Below are 22,630 nucleotides of genomic sequence, written 5' to 3'. Positions count from 1 at the left end.
GTCTGTCCCTCCTGTAGTTGCAGCTCTCTGTATCTCTGGATGTCACTATCTACCTAGAGCCATTCAAGGGTAAAGCCGTAGTAGGGCCTGTCCTGAAACCAAAAGAATCAGAGAACTACCAGCCCACCTCCCTGCTCCCTTTTCCAGCAAAAGTGTTCGAAAAATCTATCAACCAACAGCTCACCACACATCTGGAACATAACAACCTCCTGGACTCCTCTCAATGCAGACTTTGAGCCAACCAAAGCACTGAGATAGCTCTGATCTCAGCCACAGATGACATCGGTGAGACAGCAGCTCTAATCCTTCTTGACTTGTCAGCCACTTTTGACACCATCTCCCATCACATCTTATTAAACAGACTCCACCACATCGGAGTCCAGGGAGACGCCCTCACATGGCTTGCCTCTTTTCTCAGTGGAAGAACCCAGAGGATCAATTTACTGCCCTTCACCTCGGAACCCAAGGAAATCATTGGCGGTATTACCAAAGGATCATTCCTCAGCCCTACCTTCTTCAATACCTATATGTCCCCCTGGAAGATCACAGGGACTCCACATCATCTCATATGCGGATGACACACAATTTATCCTCTCGCAGTTCGAAAACGGCTCCATCATCAAAGCCAACTTCAACAGATGTATGAAAACTGCGAAGATTGGATGAAGGGCAACTGTATCAAGCTCAACTCAGACTAGACAGGTGTCCTCATCTTTGGAAACAACCCCTCGCCATGAAACAACACATGGGGTCCGGTGGTCCTCAGACTCTTACGCTCTGCCTCCCTCTCCCTCGCTGACATCCCCCCCGATCCAGCGAAGCAGTAGTGGAGGACAATCCTTCTCCCACCTGGTGGGCAAGGCTTGCAAAGACCTCCCACTGCACCTCAGGACCACCTCATTGCTCCAGAAGTTCAGGAAAGAATTCAAAACCTGGCTGTTCAATTGAGCAGTCTACCCCCAAACGACCAGCAATCTCAGCGCATTGAGACCCTCAAGGGTGATTTGTCACACTATATAAATATGATTGATTGAAAGCTCTTCTTCATTAAACATATTGCACTGATCACAATTCCTGTGTTTTTCTGTAGTTATGTGAACCCTGAGGCTGCTATCACAACAGATATGGGGATACATTTAAGGTAATTGAATAACATGACAAACACCAGCACGTGGTTAACATCTCAATCAAAATGTACCTCTAAATGTAACGAAAGATTGAGTGGAAAGAATCTAAACAGCTGTTGAAGAAGAAACATCATACCAATTCAGATTATAGACTGTCAGGACGGGCAAAGCAATTCAAGAGAAGTGTTGGGCTGTTGATAATACTCGCTGTTGCAGTTATCTGACACATTGAGCTATAGTTTATCTTCACACGCACAGGTAGTCAGACACATGACCCGAAAAACTACAAGATCAACCACAGCAGTGCCCCTGTACTGGCACCTGCTCACCATGGGGACACACTTACAAAATATATTTCCTTACTTAGCAGTTAGGTTCATTGTCAAAAGAAAATCTAAACCTGAAAGGCTGTTTACACGTAGCAGTAGCTGGACTAAAGTCTGTGTGCACACATCACAGACACTACGCACACACCTCAGGGATCAGTGCTTTACGGACAGCGTAGGCACCTCAATGATCAGAGCTTTAAAGACAGCATACACACCTCAATTATCAGAGCTTGAGAGACAGCATACACACCTCAATGATCAGAGCTTGAGAGACAGCATACACACCTCAATGATCAGAGCTTGAGAGACAGCATACACACCTCAATGATCAGAGCTTGAGAGACAGCGTACACACCTCAATGATCAGAGCTTGAGAGACAGCGTACACACCTCAATGATCAGAGCTTTAAAGACAGCATACACACCTCAATGATCAGAGCTTGAGAGACAGCGTACACACCTCAATGATCAGAGCTTGAGAGACAGCATACACACCTCAATGATCAGAGCTTGAGAGACAGCGTACACACCTCAATGATCAGAGATTTAAAGACAGCATACACACCTCAATGATCAGAGCTTGAGAGACAGCGTACACACCTCAATGATCAGAGCTTTAAAGACAGCATACACACCTCAATGATCAGAGCTTTAAAGACAGCGTACACACCTCAATGATCAGAGCTTTAGAGACAGCGTACACACCTCAATGATCAGAGCTTGAGAGACAGCGTACACACCTCAATGATAAGAGCTTGAGAGACAGCGTACACACCTCAATGATCAGAGCTTGAGAGACAGCGTACACACCTCAATGATCAGAGCTTTAAAGACAGCATACACACCTCAATGATCAGAGCTTGAGAGACAGCGTACACACCTCAATGATCAGAGCTTGAGAGACAGCATACACACCTCAATGATCAGAGCTTGAGAGACAGCGTACACACCTCAATGATCAGAGCTTTAAAGACAGCATACACACCTCAATGATCAGAGCTTTAAAGACAGCGTACACACCTCAATGATCAGAGCTTGAGAGACAGCGTACACACCTCAATGATCAGAGCTTGAGAGACAGCGTACACACCTCAATGATAAGAGCTTGAGAGACAGCGTACACACCTCAATGATCAGAGCTTGAGAGACAGCATACACACCTCAATGATCAGAGCTTGAGGGACAGCATACACACCTCAATGATCAGAGCTTGAGAGACAGCATACACACCTCAATGATCAGAGCTTGAGAGACAGCGTACACACCTCAATGATCAGAGCTTTAAAGACAGCGTACACACCTCAATGATAAGAGCTTGAGAGACAGCGTACACACCTCAATGATCAGAGCTTGAGAGACAGCATACACACCTCAATGATCAGAGCTTGAGAGACAGCGTACACACCTCAATGATCAGAGCTTGAGAGACAGCGTACACACCTCAATGATCAGAGCTTGAGAGACAGCATACACACCTCAATGATCAGAGCTTGAGAGACAGCGTACACACCTCAATGATCAGAGCTTGAGAGACAGCGTACACACCTCAATGATCAGAGCTTTAAAGACAGCATACACACCTCAATGATCAGAGCTTTAAAGACAGCGTACACACTTCAATGATCAGAGCTTGAGAGACAGCATACACACCTCAATGATAAGAGCTTGAGAGACAGCGTACACACCTCAATGATCAGAGCTTGAGAGACAGCATACACACCTCAATGATCAGAGCTTTAAAGACAGCGTACACACCTCAATGATAAGAGCTTGAGAGACAGCGTACACACCTCAATGATCAGAGCTTGAGAGACATCATACACACCTCAATGATCAGAGCTTGAGAGACAGCGTACACACCTCAATGATCAGAGCTTTAAAGACAGCATACACACCTCAATGATCAGAGCTTTAAAGACAGCGTACACACCTCAATGATAAGAGCTTGGGAGACAGCGTACACACCTCAATGATCAGAGCTTGAGAGACAGCGTACACACCTCAATGATCAGAGCTTGAGAGACAGCATACACACCTCAATGATCAGAGCTTGAGAGACAGCATACACACCTCAATGATCAGAGCTTGAGAGACAGCGTACACACCTCAGGGACCAGAGGTGTAGATACAGCATACACTCCTCAGGGATCAGAGCTTTAGAGACAGCGTACACACCTCAGGGATCAGAGCTTTAGAGACAGCGTACACACCTAAGGGATCAGTACTTTAGAGATAGCGTACGCCCCTCAGGGATCAGAGATTTAAAGACAACATGCACACCTCAGGGATCAGAGCTTAGAGTTGTTTTTAATTTACCGACCTTTCTTATGACCTGTAACTTGGAACATGCTCATATTTAAAGCACTATGTATTTCACGTGCACTATATGTCTGCTAAAAATAAGTAAGCAAATACGTGAGTAGAAAAGTGGCAATTTGGAGATTTTATCATATATACAATTTTGTGGCTTGTACCAACTCTAAAATTTGAACACAAGTTATTAAATGTCAACCCTATGGGGGCATTCAATTTAATTACAGACCCACATCTTATCAGAGCAGTGCATGTACATTCTTCTGGATCTTGAAGAAGGCCAAGGAAATGGAGTACAGAAAGTAAACAGTGATCGAAGAGCCCTGTTTTCTCTCTGTTGCTGCTCCTACCTTCATGAACCATGAGATGAAGGTTAGCATTTGGTATCTGACTACCCTACTTGACATCTATGAGAAATTGGGTTGTTGGTTGAGGGGGATGTGAGCCGAAACTGTAGAAACGGAGAAATGCAATGTTAAAGATTGACAGGGGTTGTTTGTACTGTGAGATTCAGAGAGAGAGGAGGTGGAAGGAGCTGGAATGAATGTGTGAATATAGCGCGAGAATGATTGATTTGAGAGGAATGTTGGACGCAAGTGAAAATGATACAGAGAGTCTATTAATACGGATGCTTTGTTGAATGGTGTTGACAGTGTGCTGTGTGAGAGTCGGGAGGGGTTTAGATACAGTGAGCCGAAGAGAAGGGGGGAGGTAACTATGTTATGGTGAATATACAGGGGAGGCATTTGGGATTTCAATTTAAGTCGTTTTGTTGAGGGTTTTATGTGACTAATATGATTTTGAAAGTGATTGTCCACGTTTCTTGGGGTTAAATAAGTATCATATGGCCAGTGCGGAAGTGTATAGATACAATAATGGTGATTACATTCTTTCATATGTTAAACAGTGGTTTATGTAGTAATGATATATGTTTACTGTCATTTGAAGTTACCCCCGAAGAACGGTTGAAAGGCCGAAATGCATTGGGTTCTAATAAACTCTGCTTTTTGGACGAATTATGCTTCAGTGCGTGTTCTTGACAGAGGTCCGGATGGGCACATCTCGAGCATGAGAAACTTTGGAAAATAGCATGACATTCCATGTGTGGACTGAATGGGATTATAATTAACTAAGTGGAATAGTAATATGGAGTATACGTAATACTTGGATTAAAATGGATTATAATAGATGGAAAAATGTGGTATACCCACCATCATAGCTGTGCGACTGGTTTGGGGGCATTAATGTTGCCCCACACAGTAGGGTTAACATTCTAAATGTGGCATTTTAAGAATTGGGACTTACAATCTGATATTACCACTAAAGAGGGTGTTATATTACATTTCCTCAGACACCAAATATGACAGTCCTATCTGTTCCCAAACAAAAGTTATAACTTATTAATTGTAATAAGGTAACACACTGTTATCTAATAGGATTGGTAGGCCTTGCAAACGTGAAAAATGAATTTGGTAGTACTTCACTACCAGGACAAGTAAATCTTAAAAGTACATGCCCAACTTTTAAAATACAATGCAATCTGCCCAATGGGCTGTTTAGGGCCTACCCTAGGGTTGACGTATGTATTTAAAAGAAAGGTTCAAGCCTCGCAAAAGGTTTATTTTGTCTGGCCGAAATGGCATTCGACACTGGGTGCAATGGCAGACCTGAGACATTTTTTTAAAAAGCTACTTAAGTGGGAGGAACAATAAGTGCTGAATGCCCCTTAGTCGCATTTAATTTACGGGCACTGAGTACCTGTAATAGCACTTTACTAGGGAAGTACAAGTAAATTAAAGGTGCCAATGGGGTGTAATCCAATTTTACCATGTTTAAAGGAGAGAGCACAAACACTTTAGCACTTGTTAGCAGCTGTAAAGTGCACAGTGTCCTAAAGCCAGCATAAACAGGTTCAGTAAAACAGGAGCAGTGAAGGCAAAAATTTGGGGAACTACCATCCAAGGGTGTAAGATATAACAACATCCATGAGTGATGCTCAACCTTTCAATGAAGGTTTGTTTGCACATCAAGGATAACTCAAACATTAGGAGACACAAAAAAATATTTTTGAGTATCATCCTGCATGCAATTTTACAAGATTGTTCCTATTCCCCAAAGAGTTGTCAGCTGCAGTTGATATTTGCATTCAAATCAGCAGGCCTAAGTGCTGTTCTGGGAAAGCAGCATCTAAATTCACAACACACAGGCATTTTACAGCTTTATCGATCTGGCTGCACTTACTTACTTACTTAAGTCATTAAAGATCTTTAGAAAACCAGGGAAATATAGGGACTTCAGCCAGCCAATGGGGATTTGAGTTTAAATTGTTGGCTGCCTCTATTTTGTGCACGCCGGAAGGAGGTCTGCTGATAACTAGGCGATATAAATGCATTTCACCTCGTCTCCTGTGGGGAAGTCCTGTGTTAATGTGTCACATTATCTATAATGAATAATAGGTTAGAGGTATCCACTTCTCCCACTGAAATTATGTTTCAATCTTATGGCCTTCATTTAATTGTAGCACAGCTATGGCCTTTACCCTATGACTGCACATCTGCGCAGCAATGACCCAGAAACAGATGTTCAGATTCATTGAGGAGCTGAGAGGATCAGCAGCAAGAACCCAGAAATTCCAGTATTACAAGTAGTGGGAAGGAACTCCTGTATTTAGAGTTCAATAAAAACATTATGTATGTAGGTTGGTTCACAAAGCAGTTGGGGTTTATTGCACAAACACGTTAAAAGCACTCTCAGTTTTGTCCTGCGATCAGCATTGCTAATGAGTCATTAAAATTCTTGCTTCAATAAATAAATGATGCAGGAGCCCGTTTACAACTCTGGAGGACCAGAGCCATGGCAGGTGAGGAGAACGCATCAGAGGTGGCCAGTGCTGGACAGGCACCATCGCTGGGATGTGATATTCCTGCCAGCGTGGCAGGAACATTGCCAGGCCAGTGGAGGGTCAATGGTCAGTGCAGGCAGTCAATGGAGATGGATGCTGGGAAGTGACTCATGTGGAGTTGGGCTGCTGGGAGCTACGAGCTCATACGTAACAACTAGACTGAAATTTGACCTATTCCGTCAACATCCATTCCAAGTCAGAACTTCAGAAGTCATGTTGGAAGGAAAAATGGCTGCCCACCTAGAATGTCTGTAATAATGATTGTCAGCCATGCAGGGGTGCGTTTTGAGGACCATCACCATTCCCTATATATTCCCTCAGAGCAATTTCACTAGTGCATTTTGTAGCTGACAATGATCCTCAGCACACCTTGACAAAAGAAAAATGTTTACCTGCCTATGCTTTAGTCTTTTAACTTTAAAACAATGTTCAGATGAACTCCTCACATGCACCGGTAACTGATCTCAGGTGAGGCGCCCTGATACCTTTCAGCCATGTTCGAGCTCCATAAATCAGCAAATGTATTCGACAGTTCCACCCTAGAAATTTTTGATCATTTTTCTGTTGGCCTATCGCTTGTGAGAGGAACAGCTGTCAATGCTGACACGTTGACCAGTAATCTGTGGGTAACGTGTGGTTGGAAAAGGCACATATGATACCAGGGTCCCTTGGTTCTTACCTTGTACCTGAAGATTCAGAATAATCTCATCTGCTCCCCAGTTGTTGGTGGCGACACAGCTGTAAAACCCAGAATCCTCTGCTTTAACGGTACGGATGATGAAGCTGCCATTGGTGTAAACACTTCTCCGGCCATCAATCGTCACTAGACTGGGTGTTCCGTTACTGCCTCACAGGAAACAAAATTCATAAATTAAAGAAATTACAATCAAAACTAGTCGGAAGAGGGTGAACACAAGGCAGGGCCAGTTCTAGGTCTACACCCTGTATAACAATACCAGGACCAGACAACAACAGGATAGACATATTAGATTTTTTAAATTTTTTCAAAATAGGGCAATAGCGCATTTTTGTCTTTGTTACAGGCTATATGTGAGAGATTATTCAATTCAATCAAAGCTTCTTTTGCATTTTTTCAAAAAATTCCCCGAATGCAGAATTACATATCTTCTGAAACTTCTAAGGTACATCTATAGCTAGAAACCTAAATGATTTATGCAGTAGGAATATATCACAACAGGTCCAAGCTCTATCAGTAAGGTTGTGTTCATTGATTTTATATCCATGGACTTTAAAAGCCTCGATTAATTTTTGCCCCCTTCATGCTCATTTCATGAATTTGACCCGGAGAAAAAAAAGTAGAGGGCACATTCTTGATGTTAAATCCCTTTTTAAGCTTGTTATGGCATAAGATATTAAGGCCCTGTGGTTTAATGTAAAGAGTGACTAGGTAAGGTGAGGAACTTCAGAAGATATGGCCATCTTGTTTCCTGAGCTACAGAAGGCAGAAAATGTGTGAAGCATTGTGGGGCAAGTGTACTTTTCTAAGGAGCAGTCAGGACAGAAAAAGTAGAGTGCAAATTGAATTGTTTTTGGAGAAGTTGTGAAGTAATTACAGATATTTGTGATGGATGTTTCGGGGAAGAGTGGTGGCTGTCTGCAATGCTACTGAGAAGAACTTGGGGTTATTACCACTGATGATGTCTTGAATCACATAAATGTGGTAATGACTACAGGCAGCCCTGGGAGGTGGTGTTACCCTTAGTAGCATCCGGGTAAAATGATGGTTAGCAATTCACAGTGTTAACGTACAGGCAGTTATTGACATCATTCAATCATGTTGGTTGCTTACAAATCTTCCAGATTTATTGTAACATAATTTATAATTGAATTAGCTCTTTACATTTTATGACACGTCCCTCCCAGCTCCTCAGTCTAGCAACAAAAATTCCACTTTAATCCCCTCCACAGTACATATTTGATATCATATTAGACCTTCCATGGTTGCTGTGACCACTCATATTGCTATGTGCTGTAATCTGATGTGCTTTACTATGAGTTATGATTTTGGAAAACCCATATGCACACAATGCCTGTGACATGCAAGAAAGAGTAGGGAATCCTTAACCCGTTCCGTGGTGAGGACTACCTCCCTGGTGCCGTTGGCTGACACAGCCCCGCCCACCTAATAAAACGCCCGCACCGCGGCGGAATTTGCACCACGGTAAACGGGTTAATGATCTTCGATAATCATCAAATTAACACGTTCTTTATTTTACACTTGTCTTTCAGTCTTTGAAAAGCCAGTTTATTTCACCGTGCCATACTCTTAGATATTTTTACTGATCACAGATATTCCAAATCCTATTTAAGTTTGAACAGGTGTCTTGAGGGCAGACCCTCATTGGGTTTAATCTCCAAGCTTATAAATTTCAGCCCAATTTGAATTTGAGACTAAGGGTGTACCATAAAAATGCAATATTTAGCCAAGGTCCTTTCATTGACTGTCATCTCTGAAAAAGACTGTCCTGTCCTGTCGAAGTCAAAGAGAGGGTGTTCTTTCATCTCCCTTCCTACAGCAATTTCAAGTCTTATTTACTTCCATAAAAGCTTTCTGCATCTGGTAACACTCTGGCTTGACCTAAATGTTCATCAGCTATTTCTGATCGGCATAATTCATGTAATGTTCAATTCCTGCTGTTTCCTGGCCATCACTTCACATTAAATGTGTTATGATATTCGAGTGAGTTAATAGTACCATTGAACACATCTTTGTAAAGGACCTATATTCGAATTCAGTGAATTCATCCACCCTTTCATCCATTTGAGGTTCATAAACTGAGTACCCTTATGTAGAGTCATTTTAGCCTTTATTATCAGCGTCTTGAGAAATATGATTTTACGAAGGCTTGCTATGGATTTTGCTTTATGTTTCTTTCTAGAGGAAGCCAAATTCACAAGGATGCGTGGCCCCAAACCCTGGAAACCCAATGAACACTTCTCTTTAATGTCCATGTCTCTTCCAACAAATGGACCATATGGGGCACTGCAGTGCTCTCTGGCACTGCAAGAATGAGTGGAACATCTACATGGCCCCCCTTGCTACCATCATCAGAAAACACGGACTCAGCATAGTATCCTACGCCGACAATACCCAGCTCATCCTCTCCCTCACCAAAGAACCCAACATCACCAGACACAGTTTCCAGGTAGGAATGAAGGATGTTGCATCCTGGATGAGCAGCAGTGCCTGAAGTTCAACTCGGAGAAAACGGAAGTCCTCATCCTCGGGTCCACCCCCTCCGCCTGGGACCACACCTGTTGGCTCACCACCCTCAGCAGTCCCTCCAACACCCACGGACCATGCTCGCAACCTCGGAATCATACTCGACTCCTCCCTCACCATGAACCGACAGATCAAAGCTGTATCTTCCACGTGCTTCAATACCCTCCGCATTCTCCGCAAAACCTCCAAATGGATCCTCCCCAAATCCAGATAGACCAACACCCACACACTCATAACCAGCAGACTGGACTACGGGAACCCCATCTATGACGGAATCAACAAATCTCTACTCCTTAAACTCCAGACCATACAGAACGCCGCAGTCAGACTCGTTCTTGGCATCCCACACCAAGACCACATCACCCAGCACCTACAAGACCTACACTGGCTTCCTGTCAAAAAGAGAGTTACTTTCAAGCTGCTCACTCATTCCTATAAATCCTTCCACAACACCAGACCCCAATACCTCACCAATAGAATCTCCTCCTACGCACCCAAGAGAAACCTCTGCTCCGCCAACCTCACCCTGGCCGAAATCAATGGCCTCCACAGTGCCAGAACGGGAGGAAGAGCCTTCTCCTACATTGCAGCCAAGACCTGGAACGAACTCCCCCTCTGCATCAGACGATCCTCCCAGCTGAGGCCGGTAGTGGGAGTAACGGCCGGGCGGCGACGTGGGGAGGGGGAGGGGCAGGGTGGGGGTAGTAATGTATGGATTATGGACCTTAGCAGGTAAGTAAACATATAAATAAATAAAACGAATTTCTTTGCGTGCACTGCATCGCATTTGGTGAATCAGTGCTCGCAACAAATTTTTTAAATTTATTTATATGTTTACTTACCTGCTAAGGTCCATAATCCATACATTACTACCCCCCACACCCTGCCCCTCCCCCTCCCCACGTCACCGCCCGGCTGGTACTCCCACTCCCGGCCGCGGCTGAATCCTCCACACTGCAAGCATTCAGGAAGAGACGGACTTGCACCTCCACCCCCACCAGCGCCCTGAGAACCTCACGGGTGAGTAGTATGCTTCACAAATACCTGATTTATTGATTGATTAATTGAGAGATAATAATGTTGTTAGGTAAAATGAGCACGGGCAAACTGACTTTATTATTAGTCTCCTGTATAGCCATCCAAACATTCAAAATGGCTACTTGATTGTCACACTGTGGTAAAAAAATGGGATAAAACTTACCAAGACCAATAATATTTACATTCTGAGGGCTTTAAGTTTCTGGGGCAATCTGCTATGTGCATTTGAGATTGTGTTCCCACACTCTTCAGACCCTTGCTCCAGGGCCGGACTGGGTCCCAGACCAGCCCCAGAGAGGCTCGTAGGGAGCGAGCACTGCAAGCAAGCCCGACCACTAGTAGGCGGGTTTAGGGACAGACCAATATGGTGAATTTTACAGCACATTTTCATTACATATTCAATTGTATCAACTTTCAAAGCATAGTAAATCATAGATGGTGACCTTAAAGAGCACCAGGTTACCCATATTCTTTAAAGCGCTGCGAGTGCAACTACTTTTGTCAGTGTATGGATAGTGTAACACTATTCATAGTCACACTTTTCTGAGCATAGCTATTTCCACTGGGACTACTGGGAGTGCTAGCCCCGCTGGCATGGGCTCCATTGCTCCACATCCTATTGTCAGTGTGTGTGCTTGTTTTCGGAGCAAATGCTTTTTCACTATTAGAATTTGAAGTGACCAAGTCTGCACACAGTATTTGTCTTTCTTTCGTGTTCAGATTCCTAAATTTGATGTTGCTCAAATTTTCACCCATTTGCTGCCACTATGTAAAACTGTATGTTTGCACTACCTAAATTGCTTTGCGCGGGTCAGATCTGCTGTGGCTTGAGCAAGCGTTAGCACAGCAAACAACATGTGCGTGCTTTGAGGTCTCACCAAAGCGTGCCCCAGACGGTCATCACGAGGCAGATGTGAGTTCACGTCCCATGGTGCTCATAGCAATTCTACCTATTGGGGATTCTGAATATTCAGATATCTTGCGATAAAAATCTTACTATAGATCAACATCCAGACTCCACTTCTTCATGACATGCACAGATCAATAGTCCACGATTTGCACTCCACCGCACGATGTGCACACATAAATTGATACTTGTATAGCGCACTACTCACCTGCAAGGGTCTCAAGGCGCTTGTACGAATACCGCTGTGGAACCCATCCTGGCTTTCCCTGTGAGGTGTCCACTCCTGGGCACCCCCAAGGTGGAGGCCAGGCATCCTTAGCGTTGTGGGGGTTGTTGTGGAGATTAAGCAAGCTATTGCCCAGAGTTGCAGAGTGGGACTCCATGATTGGAATAGGCAGCGAGGCGAGAATTATCAGGTCCGTGGAATTTTGAGCCCAAGACCCACCGAGGAAGGGAATTGAACCCTGGTCCCGGGCTAGACCTCTGTATCAGGGTCTGCCGCTCTAACCATTGAGCCACACTTCTCCACACATCTAGAGTAGATGACACGTACACACTTATAGTGCGCAAACTGCACATACCTATATCAGACGAAATATACATATCTACAGTGCACAACGTGAGCACACCTACAGTGCACAACATGCACAAACATCTATAGTGCACAACATGCACACTCATATAGTGCACAACATGCAGACACCAACCATACATGACATGCAATCACCTACCATACATAACATGCACATACCTACAGTGGACTCATTCACATACCTACAATGCACGACATACACACACCTATAGTGCACAACATGCACCCACCTACCATACATGACATGCACACACCTACAGTGCGCAACATGCACACACCTATACTGTAGGACAGGCAGACACCTATATTGCACAACTTTCAAACACAAACCGCATATGAGATGCACACACATACAGTGCACAAACCTTTACTTTTACAACAGGTAGACATCAAATACATGTATTCACCACTTGGGTGTGTGACGTCCAGATATCTATATTGCACGACCTCTAAAGCACGGCATGCAGGCACTTGAGGAGGCTCATCAGGGCACACTGTTGTGTTGGTGCGCAGCTGACACGCTGCCTGGCGCTCACATCCCAGGCCTGTTTAGCAGAGCTGAGGAGCACATATAGTTGGGCCGCAGAATAAGTGGGACAAGTTATCAGCATCGCTATCGTGTCTCCCTGACCTCGCCTGCTCAGCTATCACTTTAAAATTTGTATTACTCGAGTATTAAGTGAACTTTTTAAGGAAACCCTAGGAATCAAGGGTAAGTTTCATAATTCCAGTGGCCGTGTCTGTAATCGCTTTTCTGCCAACCCCGTACAGCCCGGGGAGATGCCAGTAGTAACTCTATTAGGGAAGTGATGTGCACTTGGTGTGCCCTCTTAACTACAAAGCCCCGCTCTGGGTCTACTGTCCCTCCAGATCATGGATAGCCCCTAGTGCACATGCATGATCATTGTATATGCTGAGGCGAGGGGCAAAAACATTACAGCTTCCTATGGGACTTCGAGACAGGGTTGTACGTTCTCCGGAGCCATGCAGGGGACTTTCTCCGGCCCAGCTAGCAAAAAACTCACCTTTTTGTGCAAGCCTGATTTTTTTAGTTACTCATTGTACGAGTAAGTCTCCTTTTTTTTACATTACTGCGACTGTGTAACTTCTATTCTAGTGGGATCATGTGGTTTATCAAGAAAATGTCTTGAGGAAACTGTCAAACTAGATGTGTGCCAATCCATGGCTACACGTGCTGCAATGTTCATTGCACATTTATAGAAACTGGTTGCACACAGTGCACCTGTAAAGCGGATGGTGGAAATGAGGCCCTTGCAATAAAAATGCATTGAAAAATCCCCGATTTCGATTTTCATGTTGACCACCAGCAGGCTCGCGCTCCCACACCTCACATGACGCATGGGACTTGTCAATTTCACAAGCATTGCACATATTAAATGTAGGTGATTACGCCACCCCTCTTCTTTAAAGTGTTTCAGCTTTTAACAAATAAAATAAGTTTAAATTGAAATGCCCGGACATGGCTTACCACAGCCAGTGCCGAGCCCTCCTTTTATTGCCACCACTAGCACCAAATAAAAAATTGTTATTATGATGATTGTCAAGCGCCCTGACGGTGACAATCATCATGAAAAACATTTTGATTTATTGCTGCGACGGTGCGCAACTCAAGTAGGTCTGAACCCAAGCCACCTGACCTCGCCCCGCCCTGCTCACAATTAAATCCACACTGCGCAGTCAGACTAGAACCGGACTGGGGCCTATACCTTTTGCTTTGTTTAATAATCCTTCCAGAAAAGGGGGTGGTGATGAACAGAGTGTCTGAATTAAGCAGACCACTCTTACCCAGTCCAAAGATCAGGGCTTGATCCATCACCGTTATTTATCTCACTGCCCCATCCCAGCTCAGAACCTGGCTGTATGCAAATTAGTCTGTCCCTGGCCCAGTGCATCATGGGAACAGGGCAGACCAAACTACCAAGCCAATTCTTCACCAGAAAGAAGACAAGCTACCGGGGACCGGTTTCTGGCATTTCAGCCTCTTCGGCCTGGCTTGCTTGAATCCTGATGGAGCAGTGAGAAAGGGACTCATGTCTGAGTATACCCTGCCACACCTATAGTGGCCAAAAACGATTCAGAAAAGGGGGTGGTGATGAACAGAGTGTCTGAATTAAGCAGACCACTCTTACCCAGTCCAAAGATCAGGGCTTGATCCATCACCGTTATTTATCTCACTGCCCCATCCCAGCTCAGAACCTGGCTGTATGCAAATTAGTCTGTCCCTGGCCCAGTGCATCATGGGAACAGGGCAGACCAAACTACCAAGCCAATTCTTCACCAGAAAGGAGACAAGCTACCGGGGACCGGATTCTGGCATTTCAGCCTCTTCGGCCCGGCTTGCTTGAATCCTGATGGAGCAGTGAGAAAGGGACTCATGTCTGAATATACCCTGCCACACCTATAGTGGCCAAAAACGATTCAGAAAAGGGGGTGGTGATGAACAGAGCTAAAAAAACGGTGTTGGGTCTAGCCCTGATCTCTTGACTGGGTGAGAGTACTCTGCTTAATTCAGAGACTCTGTCCATCACCACCCCTTGTTGTAAATAATTTTGTCCACCCTGAGCGTGGAAGGGTATACTCAGATGTGAGTCCCCTGCTCATTGCACCATCAGGATTCAAGCAAGCCGGGCCGAAGACGGCTGTAATGCCAGAAACCGGTCCCCGGAAGCTTGTTTCCTTCCCAGTGTAAGAATTGGCTTTTGTAGTCTGGTCTGCCCTGTTCCCATGATGCACTGGGCCAGGGACAGACTAATTTGCATACAGCCAGGTTCTGAAACTGGGATGGTGCAATGAGCTAAAAAACGGTGTTGGATCTAGCCCTGATCTCTTGACTGGGTGAGAGTACTCTGCTTAATTCAGAGACTCTGTCCATCACCACCCCTTGTTGTAAATAATTTTGTCCACCCTGAGCGTGGAAGGGTATACTCAGATGTGAGTCCCTTGCTCATTGCACCATCAGGATTCAAGCAAGCCGGGCCGAAGACGGCTGTAATGCCAGAAACCGGTCCCCGGAAGCTTGTTTCCTTCCCAGTGTAAGAATTGGCTTTTGTAGTCTGGTCTGCCCTGTTCCCATGATGCACTGGGCCAGGGACAGACTAATTTGCATACAGCCAGGTTCTGAAACTGGGATGGTGCAATGAGCTAAAAAACGGTGTTGGATCTAGCCCTGATCTCTTGACTGGGTGAGAGTACTCTGCTTAATTCAGAGACTCTGTCCATCACCACCCCTTGTTGTAAATAATTTTGTCCACCCTGAGCGTGGAAGGGTATACTCAGATGTGAGTCCCTTGCTCATTGCACCATCAGGATTCAAGCAGGCCGGGCCGAAGACGGCTGTAATGCCAGAAACCGGTCCCCGGAAGCTTGTTTCCTTCCCAGTGTAAGAATTGGCTTTTGTAGTCTGGTCTGCCCTGTTCCCATGATGCACTGGGCCAGGGACAGACTAATTTGCATACAGCCAGGTTCTGAAACTGGGATGGTGCAATGAGCTAAAAAACGGTGTTGGATCTAGCCCTGATCTCTTGACTGGGTGAGAGTACTCTGCTTAATTCAGAGACTCTGTCCATCACCACCCCTTGTTGTAAATAATTTTGTCCACCCTGAGCGTGGAAGGGTATACTCAGATGTGAGTCCCTTGCTCATTGCACCATCAGGATTCAAGCAAGCCGGGCCGAAGACGGCGGTAATGCCAGAAACCGGTCCCCGGAAGCTTGTTTCCTTCCCAGTGTAAGAATTGGCTTTTGTAGTCTGGTCTGCCCTGTTCCCATGATGCACTGGGCCAGGGACAGACTAATTTGCATACAGCCAGGTTCTGAAACTGGGATGGTGCAATGAGCTAAAAAACGGTGTTGGATCTAGCCCTGATCTCTTGACTGGGTGAGAGTACTCTGCTTAATTCAGAGACTCTGTCCATCACCACCCCTTGTTGTAAATAATTTTGTCCACCCTGAGCGTGGAAGGGTATACTCAGATGTGAGTCCCTTGCTCATTGCACCATCAGGATTCAAGCAAGCCGGGCCGAAGACGGCTGTAATGCCAGAAACCGGTCCCCGGAAGCTTGTTTCCTTCCCAGTGTAAGAATTGGCTTTTGTAGTCTGGTCTGCCCTGTTCCCATGATGCACTGGGCCAGGGACAGACTAATTTGCATACAGCCAGGTTCTGAAACTGGGATGGTGCAATGAGCTAAAAAACGGTGTTGGATCTAGCCCTGATCTCTTGACTGGGTGAGAGTACTCTGCTTAATTCAGAGACTCTGTCCATCACCACCCCTTGTTGTAAATTGTTTAATAATCCTGGCCCAGTCGCGACGCCCACCTAGTGCCCACTGCCCATGAGATGATTGCCGACAGGGTGGACGGACAAACTCACCTGCTGCAGGCGGCAGACGGGGCCCAGGCCAGGGGGCTAGAAATAATTAAATTATGGCCGCAACGGTGCCTCGGCTCCAGCCACTCTGTCTCTCTCATGTCAGGCTGTCACACGCACTTGCGTGAGTCCCAATGCGCATGCGGTATGCAGGGACCCACCAGCCACACCCCAAGGGTGAACTGAAGAGTGGGTGGCGGTGGCACGCAGACGCGGCGGTGGGGGAGACATCTGTGCACTGCGCTGCCTCCTCTGAGTCCTGATTATTAAATTCACCTGGCTCGCTGCTGCTGCACCGGGTCCGGAAGGGGGTGTGCACGTGCACCTCTGCAGTTGTGCTTTTTTCACGGAGGAGTAGACTGTCTGAGTCTGGCTCTGCAGTGGAGTTCAGAGAAAACTGTCCCCCAGTGAAAAAAACGGGCCGACCCCATCCAGCCTACCCGGGGATTGCCCGGTACTCGGAATTGCCAGTCCAGCCCTGCCTTGCTCTTACTTCCATCCAAATAGGGCCCGCTCCTCAGGTCACCCTTAGGGCCTTCCTCCCTTTGTTTTCAGACACTCTTGCCTGTTTGTCACACAAGGGTAGGCTACAGAGTCCGGTGCATGGAAGTGTATTGAGTGACTGACTGCCTCCCCCTGCAGGAGGAGCCCTGGGGAGTCTGTGTAACCCCATTTCCACACTTCCAAGGCCCACTCTAGGAGGGTGTCACCGCTATATGGAGCACAGTCAAGTGCATCTGCCTAAGGTCTCTTAGCCTCTGCGTCTGCATCTGTAGCATCGCGCACACGCAAATGCAGGAATTCCATCAGTTACATGGGTCCATTCCAGCTGGCACATGAGGCACGCCCACTTGAAATCATGTGCATTTAACATTTGAAAGATCTGTGTTCCTGAAGGATCTATACACGTGTTTGCAGCCCCCTCTGTAAAACTAGAGTGCCTGAGGGGTGCAAAAAGCAGGTGCAGTCGAGAAAGGCGGGGGCCGTCATCGGCCCCGCCGCGGGTATGTCGGGGCACCTGCCCCCAACTCCCCCTCGCCAGCTATCCATTGTGGGGGCGCGTCCCCGCCGCGTCATCATGGCGCGGCGGGCGCGCCTCACCATCGATTGGTAAAGGGGCTCCCAAGTGACCCGGAAGCGATTGGATCGCTTCCAGGCCAAGGGGGAGCAGGGGTCAGGCCGGCTAGAACCAGCCTGACCAAACGGGGGGTTTAAAAGGCCGGGGAGCGCAGGAGGCGTTCTCTTGTTCCCGCGATCCCATGCCTGCCCTCTCAAGCCTTTTAGGAGGCTGTAATCTTTTTCCCCACCCACCATCCCCTAAAAGCAGATATTGGTTATTGTATCATGAGGTTGTTAATATGTTTTTTCCCAGTGTGACAGGTGTGTTGTATGATAATTTTGTTCCTTAGAACTTTTTACCGTTTGTAGGTCATCAATCGTCGTATTTATTGCTATACCTTGGTCAGGCGCTAAGGTCATGATTGGTGAGCAGTCAATTTAAGGTCCTTAGGGGGCGGCGCCCTTCTTGAATGGGGTCGCCCAGGGGGAGGGACAAGTGGTCTCTCCTACAACTCCAGGGGCGGTACATCCGGTTGGCTGGATGGGTGCGGGGGAGGGGAATCACGCTTTCTTTAGGCTGGTTGACCACCCCGCACGGGCACAATGACGTCACTAAACGGCGCAGAGTGCAAGGGCCCCCCCTTTAATGGAATTCATGGAGCGTACGGGGGTAACCGGGGGGGGGGGGGGGAGTACCCTCTCGGTAAACGGGCCCTCTGCGCATGCGCACTCCTACGGGAGGGCGTGGCTAATTGATAAGGATCTGACACCAGTTACCGACCTTGCGGTAGGCCTAAATAGGATACGCAGAAAAGTCATTAATGCATGATTATGATTCAGATATTAGATTCGGATAGGAAATACTTAGTATTAGAAGTATGTTAAGGTTAGCCATCTGAAATATGTACATATGAATTGTAATCAAATGTCAAGTATGTTTTCTGCGTAAAATTGTGTAAATATTGTTTATTTCAATTTTCTTTTGATTTTTATGTTTTTAATAAATACGGCCGGGGAGTTGTATGACCCCCCGCCTCCAAAGAAATCCTCTTCATGTCTAATTTTAATGTTGGTTAAACTCAAGGCGGGGGATGTTCGGTAGTCCCTGGCCATATAACCTTGCAGCTCCAGGGCTCTTTTTATAATACGCCCCGCTTTAAAGAGCTTACCCTTACCATATTGCATGTCTCAGGTGGATTCTGACCAGATTCTGTACTCTCTTTCTCATGCTGGATTCTTAACTGATTCTGTGGCACTGAGCATGTTTACACTCATTCTTTGCATGCTTCGTCGTTTGTATCCTTCCATCACGTCTCTGAGCATCAACATTTCAGAATTAGAGTACAACAATGCCTTTCCTCCCAGCACATGGCAGAGCTGCCGAGCTACAGAACAAGAGGTTTAGACCCTCAGCCTTGAATTTAATGACCAGCCCTCTCCTGCCTCCAGTAACGCGGGCCATTGTTGTGGATAATCAAGTAACCTTGCAAGCAGGCTTAAAATAGCAGAGAATAATTAAACGCTTCACTTCAATGCAAAGCCTTTGCACATTCTTTACTACAAGGGAATACCATTCATGGAAACTGCTTCCCCCCGAGTGCCACCTGCTTCCTCCTGTGGATCTATGTTTACTTCGCATCTTCAGGCCGCCTTAATTCTGCTGGGGACCGGGGCGTTTATTTTTAGAGCTGAATCCATTGACCTTCCTGACTCCTGGGACGCGCGCGAGGTTCGGGGAAACTGACGCGACTACCTCCAGCTGCCAGGTTGATTAACACATTCAGATCCGCGAATACCTAATCATCGACAATACCCTCGGCATTCCCACTGAGGGGCCCGCGGTGCGTCACTGAGGATGAGAGAGCGCAGGGCGGTGGGTAGAGCGTCTCTTCTCTATGGTGCATTGGTGCATTGGTGCCGGTGGTTGCATGTGAGGGGCACTGGCGCTCATTTTTGGTGAGGTGAAGAGAGACAGGAACAAAAGGTAGAAAGAAGGAGGAATAGAAAGATATGAAAAGATTGCCAAGTGGAGAAAGCCCGAATGTAAAAGAACCAAGAAAGAGATAAAGAGAAAGGAAGTGCAGGGTGGTGGAAGAAAGAGGCATAGGGTGGGAACAAAATTTGGGGGCCCTATAGTCAACAACGCCAATACTCAGTAGCAGCTTCTAACAAAGAATTTGCGTCCCTACACTTATATTTATTCATGTTTTTACAAACTAAGCACAGTTTATGGGACTCTTTCATCCCCGGTAGAATCTGCTTGATTATTTATAAAATATTTAAACATAATTGTAAGTAACATGTGGAGATCTTCTGTTCCTCCTTTTCCCAGGATTAGTTTATTATTTACTAGAACTGCAGGTGGGGCATTATGGAGACACATAAACAAAAATGGACTTGGTCTCTCCATGATATATCCCATTCTTCTCTCCTTGTTCTTCCCCCTTTGAGATATCTCATGCTGACCTTCCATGATCTCCTTTTCTAGCAAACGTCTTCCTTATACCGCTTCTCCCGCCTCCCTCCACAAAAGCGCAAAGGAGCACTGGTTCCAAAAGATGTCACTAGCCTTGTTGATTCTTAAGTACCATAAGAACTAGGGTAAGGCAACACCTTCCAAATTGCTGGAGCACAGAAAGAAAAAAAAACATCATTCTTGGGGAATTTCAAAATGATGAGGTCTAAACTGGTGCCACAAATGACACTGTGTGAGTAAATGAGCATGACCACTTCCTGGGTTTCTTCCAAAAATGTTTTGAAAAATGGGGCCAAGTGGCATGCTTTACATTGAATGATTCTTATTTGATCCAGTTAAAAGGACCAATTGTTTTACAGGCAGTTCTGAAGAAGCAGTGGTAAATGTTTAAATACCTCAATGGATCAAGCTAGATTGACCCTCCCCTGGGGCATTTGGGGGAAGGGTGGTGGCACCCTTCCAGAAAACATTGACTTAATTCTGCATTCATTAGTTGAAAGCCACAGGCTAGACAAGCAGTGGAAACATTCTCTCTATTGAACTTAACATTTTCCACTATCATTTCTTAGAAAATGTGTATCACATCTTCGTTACACTTCAACCTTCCACATTCTCCATTTCCTACTCTGTCCTCTAAAAGTAGATCTCCCATGCTGCCCAACCACTGGGAAGAAGCAAACTGTTCCACTTGGCGGATCTGCGGGTTGCCTAGTAGAACACAACCATGATGGACACCCGAGAGAATCCTATTCCTGCCCTCTACCAAGTTTACAATGTGCCCAAGAGTCAGCATCCTGCTTATGAGTAGGAATAAACAGAGCAGTGGATGCAGATTTGTCCACACGTGACGTTTCCTCAATCTTGTTTGGCTTTAATAAAAATAAGGTACTGCAAGCTGTCTATAAATGTGACGTTAGGTTTGTAAGTGGGTTTACAGTCCTTAAAGATTGGTCATTTAGACAAACATCAAAATGTTTTGGGACAGTCACGTGAATGACTCAGGGGATTTGAGAAAACCATAGTGTACAGGACGATGCGAGGACCGTCATCTCGTGATTTACCCTCAGTAGAGGGGACCAAACCACTACAAATTTTCCAAAAACTCAGTTGTTCTCTGCCACCAATAGAGATTAGCAGTGATCAGTCCTGTGCCAAACACCCCGACAGAATGGCATCGCCTCTGCAGGCAGGCCCTACACGCGGTCTAAAATAATTTGTATCCCAGGAAAAAATGGTAAAGATAACGTAAAACAACTCAACGGTTTTAACTCAGCTGGACATCAATATAATAGGAGTGTCTAAAAATATAAGTGGCAGGGGCCTCAAAAATTCAACTGCAGCCAGCATCACCCACAGCCATTGCCTCTGCTACTGCAAGGAATTGGCAGCATTACATAGCAATAAACTTCACATTTCACAAGTGTGACATTTTTTGGACCATCCATTCCATAGTTTTATCATTTTCTAATACTTTGAATTGATAAACAACAGTGCTGTGCTAAAAAAAAATAGGCTTTAGAGGGCCATCACTTGGTGTACTCTTAAAAACAATAGCTAATGTTTGGAAATAAGTGCCTATGCCGTTCCATGGCAAACACTGGAACAAATCAAGCACGGTTTCTGTTCCAGGAAACTATTCTGGCAGTCACACAACTCTACTAGCTAAACATGTTGCGAAATATGACCTCCCAGTATTTTGAGTGGGAAAATCTTAACTCCCCTTTTCATTATCACGACTAGGGGATCAGCTAGGCAGAATCTGCATTGCCACACCGCTAGCAAAAACACAAAACAAAATAGCCCAGGTTGATGAAATTGCAATTTATCTTGGGAATTTATGGAAGAGCAGGTCTTTTGATGTCCTCCTCACAGTGTCACTCTATATATCCTGGGGTTTCACCTTAATAGTTTTAACCCCTTGGCCGCGGCGATAATTCCCCCGCTGTGCTGGGGGGCGGAAGGGGGCACGCACAGCGCCCCGGTGCTCGTGACAAGCTCAGGTCGTCATGACCCACGGTGGCCGTGTGCTCATGACGAGCTGAGCTCGTCACGGCCACACCCGTTTTCTTAGAACGCTCAGCACAGGGGGAATTAGCCCCGTGTGCGAGCGTTGGAGCCGTTATGACGAGCTCAGCTCGTCATGAGCACACAGCAACCGTGGCTCATGACGAGCTCAGCTTGTCATGAGCATGGGAGGGGTTAAAGGAAAGCTTATTTTGGACGAACAGTCAACACTTATGCCTAGTTAATAAATAAG

The 22,630-nt window shown here is 45.8% G+C and overlaps 1 protein-coding gene across 1 annotated transcript in view; it reads right to left on the bottom strand.

Moving 5' to 3' along the window:
• The window catches only part of DSCAM (DS cell adhesion molecule), a 959,122-nt gene that overhangs the window by 154,922 nt on the left and 781,570 nt on the right, over window positions 1-22,630 (bottom strand). Inside the window, exon 23 of the mRNA XM_078656818.1 lies at window positions 7,351-7,514. Within this exon, the coding sequence (XP_078512944.1) occupies window positions 7,351-7,514 (164 nt within the window). The remainder of the gene's footprint in view (window positions 1-7,350; window positions 7,515-22,630) is intronic.

This window comes from Lissotriton helveticus, chromosome 8 (assembly GCF_964261635.1).
Source record: "Lissotriton helveticus chromosome 8, aLisHel1.1, whole genome shotgun sequence".
Lineage (NCBI taxonomy): Eukaryota > Metazoa > Chordata > Amphibia > Caudata > Salamandridae > Lissotriton > Lissotriton helveticus.
The sequence above is the reverse complement of the archived record's forward strand: the minus strand, read 5'-3'. Positions and strand labels throughout refer to the sequence as shown.